Here is a 7,314-nt window from a genome sequence, read left to right as displayed (position 1 = left end):
TACGTGGAGGAGGGGGACGCAGCTGCGGTGTCCTCGATGCATTTCCTTTACGTGGGAGGAGGGGGACGCAGCTGCGGTATCCTCGATGCATTTCCTTTACGTGGAGGAGGGGGACGCAGCTGCGGTGTCCTCAATGCATTTCCTTTACGTGGAGGAGGGGGACGCAGCTGCGGTATCCTCGATGCATTTCCTTTACATGGAGGAGGGGGACGAAGTTGCAGTATCCCCAATGTCTCTCCCGGAGGAGAGGAGCAGCAGCAGGGGGGAGGTCCATTGCTGCAGGCCATCGTCGCCATAGAACATGAAGAGCCGATCGTATAATTTGGGCTTTTTTGTTGTTTTGGTTTTTTTTATTAAAAAGCATTAACATTTTACAAACATTTGTGCAAAACAAAAAGGAGGGGAAAAAAAAAATCTTGATTAATTGCACTAAAGCCACATGCAGAAACGACACTCCCAAAATCTACATAAAAGGTTTAGTATTGGGTACAAGATCCCCTCAGCTCCAGTATAACAAGGGCTGAACCGCCATTAGTGGTTGGGGTTAGTGTGATATGGTCCAAGCTCCCGGAAACAGCGCCACCTCCACCCCGGTGGCCGACTCTGGTATTGCAGCTGCATGGACAAAAAGTTTTGTCTGACATTCCAGGTTGCTAAGGATACATTTCCAGACTAAAAATAGGCAGTAACATCCCTAGCAACCAGTTTCAGATCAAAATGGAGGGCCCCTTTAAGTAACGGTTTTCTGGTGAAGCGATGCTCTGGGAGCTAAACGCAGCAGCACAGATCAGTCTACAGTCACGAGCTGCAGGCGGAGCAGGACTGGGTCACAAGCTGCACTGCTAACGGCACCCGTTTCCCTGCACAGAGCGACGCACGATGGGAGTTTTCCTCCTGGACGTTACACATATATACATTATGGGGTCCGGCCGTTACTGTTAATACTGCGATCTGTCCGGAACGTTCCGGAATCTTTCTTCATTTACGAGTGTTAATCTCCAGGAAACCAATGGAAAAAAATAATCAGAATGATTGACGGCCGTGAAAAGCGTCGTCGCTGCCACCACCGCCCAGGTGACCGCATGGATCACGAGAAAAAGAAATACGTCATGGAGTTTTTTTTTTAAGTCAGTATTTTGGAGTGAAGACCCCCCCCCCCCCAGCATGGCCGCCGCCGTCCCACCATGGAGTCCGTTCTCAGAGCTTGTCGTCCGTCATTTCTAAAAACTGCGCGTAGACGTCTCGTGTGCACTCGCCCTTCTGGTTGAACTGGAATTTGTAGTAGCTGCCGTCCGCGCAGATAGCTGCGAAGAGAGAGAGAGGTCAGAGCCTTTACCCCGCTCACAGCCAGAGCTGCAGCGACAACCCTGCCGGAAGCAAAATGTCCCCGACCCTAAACCCTCCCTACTGCCCACTGCTGGTTATCAGGAAATCAACGGTTTTGCAGTAATGGCCACCATCACACCAGAGGTGTTAGAGGAAGGCTGGAAGGTGGCCACCGAGGAGGCGAGGTCAGCCTATTTCTGGAGGTACTACTAGCACCGGGTTGCCACGCCGGCCACACTCACCTATGACGGAGTTTGGTTCTGTTCCAAAGGCACAAACGCAAGGCGATCCAGAGGGAACCTGAAACTTGGAGAAGCTCCACTTAGAGCTGAAGTATTTGGGGAGGAAACTGGCGGAGGCCAAACTGAAACGACAGGAGACAGAGTCACGGGCAGTTATATGCAGTGAGTGCCCCCTAGTGGTGGCAACAGCTCCTCATATCCCTCTATATGCAGTGTGCTCCCCCAGTGGTGGCTGCAGCTCCTCATATCTCTCTATATGCAGTGTGCTCCCCCAGTGGTGGCTGCAGCTCCACATATCCCTCTATATGCAGTGTGCTCCCCCAGTGGTGGCTGCAGCTCCTCATATCTCTATATGCAGTGTGCTCCCCCAGTGGTGGCTGCAGCTCCTCATATCCCTCTATATGCAGTGTGCTCCCCCAGTGGTGGCTGCAGCTCCTCGTATCCCTCTATATGCAGTGTGCTCCCCCAGTGGTGGCTGCAGCTCCACATATCCCTCTATATGCAGTGTGCTCCCCCAGTGGTGGCTGCAGCTCCTCATATCTCTCTATATGCAGTGTGCTCCCCCAGTGGTGGCTGCAGCTCCACATATCCCTCTATATGCAGTGTGCTCCCCCAGTGGTGGCTGCAGCTCCTCATATCTCTCTATATGCAGTGTGCTCCCCCAGTGGTGGCTGCAGCTCCACATATCCCTCTATATGCAGTGTGCTCCCCCAGTGGTGGCTGCAGCTCCTTATATGCCTCTATATGCAGTGTGCTCCCCCAGTGGTGGCTGCAGCTCCTTATATTCCTCTATATGCAGTGTGCTCCCCCTAGTGGTGGCTGCAGCTCCTTATATTCCTCTATATGCAGTGTGCTTCCCCAGTGGTGGCTGCAGCTCCTTATATTCCTCTATATGCAGTGTGCTCCCCCAGTGGTGGCTGCAGCTCCTTATATGCCTCTATATGCAGTGTGCTCCCCCCAGTGGTGGCTGCAGCTCCTCATATCCCTCTATATGCAGTGTGCTCCACCTAGTGGTGGCCGCAGCTCCACATATCCCTCTATATGCAGTGTGCTCCCCCAGTGGTGGCTGCAGCTCCTTATATGCCTCTATATGCAGTGTGCTCCCCCAGTGGTGGCTGCAGCTCCACATATCCCTCTATATGCAGTGTGCTCCCCCAGTGGTGGCTGCAGCTCCTCATATCTCTCTATATGCAGTGTGCTCCCCCAGTGGTGGCTGCAGCTCCACATATCCCTCTATATGCAGTGTGCTCCCCCAGTGGTGGCTGCAGCTCCTTATATGCCTCTATATGCAGTGTGCTCCCCCAGTGGTGGCTGCAGCTCCTTATATTCCTCTATATGCAGTGTGCTCCCCCTAGTGGTGGCTGCAGCTCCTTATATTCCTCTATATGCAGTGTGCTTCCCCAGTGGTGGCTGCAGCTCCTTATATTCCTCTATATGCAGTGTGCTCCCCCAGTGGTGGCTGCAGCTCCTTATATGCCTCTATATGCAGTGTGCTCCCCCCAGTGGTGGCTGCAGCTCCTCATATCCCTCTATATGCAGTGTGCTCCACCTAGTGGTGGCCGCAGCTCCTCGTATCCGTATATATGCAGTGTGCTCCCCCTACTGGTGCCAGCAGTTCTTAGTATCCCTCTATATGCAGTGTGCTCCCCCTAGTGGTGGCTGCAGCTCCTCATATCCCTCTATATGCAGTGTGCTCCCCCAGTGGTGGCTGCAGCTCCTCGTATCCCTCTATATGCAGTGTGCTCCCCCAGTGGTGGCTGCAGCTCCACATATCCCTCTATATGCAGTGTGCTCCCCCAGTGGTGGCTGCAGCTCCTCATATCTCTCTATATGCAGTGTGCTCCCCCAGTGGTGGCTGCAGCTCCTCATATCCCTCTATATGCAGTGTGCTCCACCTAGTGGTGGCCGCAGCTCCTCGTATCCGTATATATGCAGTGTGCTCCCCCTACTGGTGCCAGCAGTTCTTAGTATCCCTCTATATGCAATGTGCTCCCCTAGTGGTGGCTGCAGCTCCTTATATTCCTCTATACTCAGTGTGCTCCCCCAGTGGTGGCTGCAGCTCCTCATATCCCTCTATATGCAGTGCGCTCCCCCTAGTGGTGGCTGCAGCTCCTTATATGCCTCTATATGCAGTGTGCTCCCCCTAGTGGTGGCTGCAGCTCCTTATATTCCTCTATATTCAGTGTGCTCCCCCTAGTGGTGGCCGCAGCTCCTCGTATCCCTCTATATGCAGTGAGCTCCCCCAGTGGTGGCTGCAGCTCCTCATATCCCTCTATATGCAGTGAGCTCCCCCTGGTGGTGGCTGCAGCTCCTCCTATCCCTCTATATGCAGTGAGCTCCCCCTAGTGGTGGCTGCAGCTCCTCCTATCCCTCTATATGCAGTGTGCTCCCCCTAGTGGTGGCTGCAGTTTTCAGTATCCCTCCAGATACAATGCTCTGGACCCTCAGCTGTGATCCCCTCCAATTACCTGGACTGTTTGTTTCTCTTGGGATCTTCTGCTGCAAATATGTGCACCGTCCCGTGATCACTGGAGACGCAGATCAGAGAGGCGTCCTCATTGAAGTTTATGCTACAAGATAAGAGGGAGCCTCATCAGCCAATCAGAGAGCTCAGATCCTGCCCGTTACCCAGCAGCCCTCTCTCCTGACCAGTAGATGTTGGCGGCCTGTGATCCTCTGCGCAGCTCCTGGATTAAATGTCCAGACGTTGTGTCGAATATCCTGATGAGCGTTCCCTGTAAGGACAGAATCACAGCCGTCAGGGGTGGACCGGCCGGACCCCGGGGGGCGGCCCGACCCGACCAGACCAGACCACATGTGGCATTGATTAGTCCTGTCTGCAGGGCCCATCCTCGCCGAGCAGACATTACTGATCCATCCCACAGATCCTCGGCGCCACCTACAGACATCACTGTGCCATCACCTTCTCTGACGCGGTGGCGATTCTGGTCCCTTGTAGATTGAGAGCGATGCAGCTCAGGACCCCCTCATGTGCCGGGATGTCCACGGGGGGCTTCTCAGTGCTGGCCAGGTCTACAATCTGCACGTGGCCGGTGTGGGCCCCCGGGAAGGCCAGGAATGAGTTATTGCTGTTTGGACACAAGACGCACAGGCCTGAAGGGAAGGAAGTGTCAGTGTCAGGATGATGAGGGTGGTGGTCCAGCAGGGAGGAAGCCCCCCGCTCCTCACCTTTAGGATTGTAGCAGGTCTCGAAGACGTGAAGCTGATGGGGGTTGTGGGTGAAGGTGAAGACCTTTATCATGGAGTCCAGCACCACCACGATCCTACAACACAGGACGATGGTCAGTGCCCGGTCAGCACCAGACCCCCCGCCCACACCATCAGCACCAGACCCCCCACCCACCCCCGCCAGCACCAGACCCCCCGCCAGCACCAGACCCCCCACCCACCCCCGCCAGCACCAGACCCCCCACCCACCCCCCCCATCAGCACCAGACCCCCCACCCACCCCCCCCATCAGCACCAGAACCCCCACCCACCCCCCCCATCAGCACCAGAACCCCCACCCACCCCCCCCATCAGCACCAGAACCCCCACCCACCCCCCCCATCAGCACCAGACCCCCCACCCACCCCCCCCATCAGCACCAGACCCCCCACCCACCCCCCCCATCAGCACCAGACCCCCCACCCACCCCCCCCATCAGCACCAGACCCCCCACCCACCCCCCCATCAGCACCAGACCCCCCACCCACCCCCCCCATCAGCACCAGACCCCCCACCCACCCCCCCCATCAGCACCAGACCCCCCACCCACCCCCCCATCAGCACCAGAACCCCCACCCACCCCCCCCATCAGCACCAGACCCCCCCACCCACCCCCCCCATCAGCACCAGACCCCCCACCCACCCCCCCCATCAGCACCAGACCCCCCACCCACCCCCCCCATCAGCACCAGACCCCCCACCCACCCCCCCCATCAGCACCAGAACCCCCCGCCCACCCCCCCCATCAGCACCAGAACCCCCCGCCCACCCCCCCATCAGCACCAGAACCCCCCGCCCACCCCCCCATCAGCACCAGAACCCCCGCCCACCCCCGCCAGCACCAGACCCCGCCCACACCATCAGCACCAGACCCCGCCCACACCATCAGCACCAGACCCCGCCCACACCATCAGCACCAGACCCCGCCCACACCGTCAGCACCAGACCCCGCCCACACTCCCAGGAGTCCCCGCCGTGGTTACCTGTCCCTGCGCAGCTTCACAGCCTTCACCTCTGTTGAGAACTCGATCTCAATCACAGTTTTCTTCTTCAGGTCGTCCCAGATCATAACTGGAAGAGTCAGAACACGGGGAGTGAAGACTAACGCACGGGGGGGAGGAGCCTGGGAGGACGCACGCACGGGGGGGAGGAGCCTGGGAGGACGCACGCACGGGGGGGAGGAGCCTGGGAGGACGCACGGGAGGGAGGAGCCTGGGAGGACGCACGCACGGGGGGGAGGAGCCTGGGAGGACGCACGCACGGGGGGGAAGAGCCTGGGAGGACGCACGCACGGGGGGGAGGAGCCTGGGAGGACGCACGCACGGGAGGGAGGAGCCTGGGAGGACGCACGCACGGGGGGGAGGAGCCTGGGAGGACGCACGGGAGGGAGGAGCCTGGGAGGACGCACGCACGGGGGGGAGGAGCCTGGGAGGACGCACGCACGGGGGGGAGGAGCCTGGGAGGACGCACGCACGGGGGGGAGGAGCCTGGGAGGACGCACGCACGGGGGGGAGGAGCCTGGGAGGACGCACGCACGGGGGGAGGAGCCTGGGAGGACGCACACACGGGGGGGAGGAGCCTGGGAGGACGCACGCACGGGGGGGAGGAGCCTGGGAGGACGCACGCACGGGAGGGAGGAGCCTGGGAGGACGCACGCACGGGGGGGAGGAGCCTGGGAGGACGCACGCACGGGGGGGAGGAGCCTGGGAGGACGCACGGGAGGGAGGAGCCTGGGAGGACGCACGCACGGGGGGGAGGAGCCTGGGAGGACGCACGCACGGGGGGGAGGAGCCTGGGAGGACGCACGCACGGGGGGGAGGAGCCTGGGAGGACGCACGCACGGGAGGGAGGAGCCTGGGAGGACGCACGCACGGGGGGAGGAGCCTGGGAGGACGCACGCACGGGAGGGAGGAGCCTGGGAGGACGCACGCACGGGAGGGAGGAGCCTGGGTGGACGCACGCACGGGGGGGAGGAGCCTGGGAGGACGCACGCACGGGGGGAGGAGCCTGGGAGGACGCAAGCACGGGGGGAGGAGCCTGGGAGGACGCACGCACGGGGGGAGGAGCCTGGGAGGACGCACGCACGGGGGGAGGAGCCTGGGAGGACGCACGCACGGGGGGAGGAGCCTGGGAGGACGCACGCACGGGGGGAGGAGCCTGGGAGGCATACGGTGGTCTCACCTTTGTTGGGTGGATATTTTGGCTTCTTCCCTCCTCCGACAAGAGCGAGATAGTTACAGCGGAACAACATCTCCACGTATCCAATGCCGCCCTCCATGAACTCTGCCAGGAGAGGTGAAAGGGTTAATGACTGGTCCGCGAAGGTGCCCTGCTCCGCCCCCGACTCGACCCCCCCCCCCCCCCCCCCCATTGCTGGTGTCCTGCTCCATCCCCTCCCCCCCCCATTGCTGGTGTCCTGCTCCATCCCCCCCCCCATTGCTGGTGTCCTGCTCCATCCCCTCCCCCCCCCATTGCTGGTGTCCTGCTCCATCCCCCCCCCCATTGCTGGTGTCCTGCT

The 7,314-nt window shown here is 60.2% G+C and overlaps 1 protein-coding gene across 1 annotated transcript; it reads right to left on the bottom strand.

The window, feature by feature from the left end:
- Positions 1 to 328: 328 nt before the first annotated feature.
- Positions 329 to 7,078, bottom strand: WDR45B (WD repeat domain 45B). The gene is made up of 8 exons (XM_073660294.1): positions 6,978 to 7,078; positions 5,780 to 5,867; positions 4,758 to 4,852; positions 4,492 to 4,682; positions 4,218 to 4,303; positions 4,037 to 4,138; positions 1,569 to 1,690; positions 329 to 1,304 (listed from the first exon to the last, which is right to left on the bottom strand). The coding sequence occupies exons 1-8, from the start codon at positions 7,072 to 7,074 to the stop codon at positions 1,198 to 1,200; spliced, it is 888 nt and encodes a 295-aa protein (XP_073516395.1). The 5' UTR covers positions 7,075 to 7,078; the 3' UTR covers positions 329 to 1,197.
- Between the last annotated feature and the right edge of the window lie 236 nt (positions 7,079 to 7,314).

This window comes from Phyllobates terribilis, unplaced genomic scaffold (genome assembly GCF_046119375.1).
Source record: "Phyllobates terribilis strain yellow unplaced genomic scaffold, ASM4611937v1 Scaffold_25__1_contigs__length_18738178, whole genome shotgun sequence".
In the NCBI taxonomy this organism is placed as follows: domain Eukaryota; kingdom Metazoa; phylum Chordata; class Amphibia; order Anura; family Dendrobatidae; genus Phyllobates; species Phyllobates terribilis.
The sequence above is the reverse complement of the archived record's forward strand: the minus strand, read 5'-3'. Positions and strand labels throughout refer to the sequence as shown.

Excerpts from the sequence above, each read along its gene's own strand:
- WDR45B (XM_073660294.1), bottom strand. The coding sequence starts at position 7,074 with ATGGAGGGCGGCATTGGATACGTGGAGATGTTGTTCCGCTGTAACTAT. Across the intron at positions 5,868-6,977 it reads AAAATATCCACCCAACAAAG|TTATGATCTGGGACGACCTG; the intron begins GTGAGACCACCG and ends TGACTCTTCCAG. Across the intron at positions 4,853-5,779 it reads GTGAAGCTGCGCAGGGACAG|GATCGTGGTGGTGCTGGACT; the intron begins GTAACCACGGCG and ends CCTGTGTTGTAG.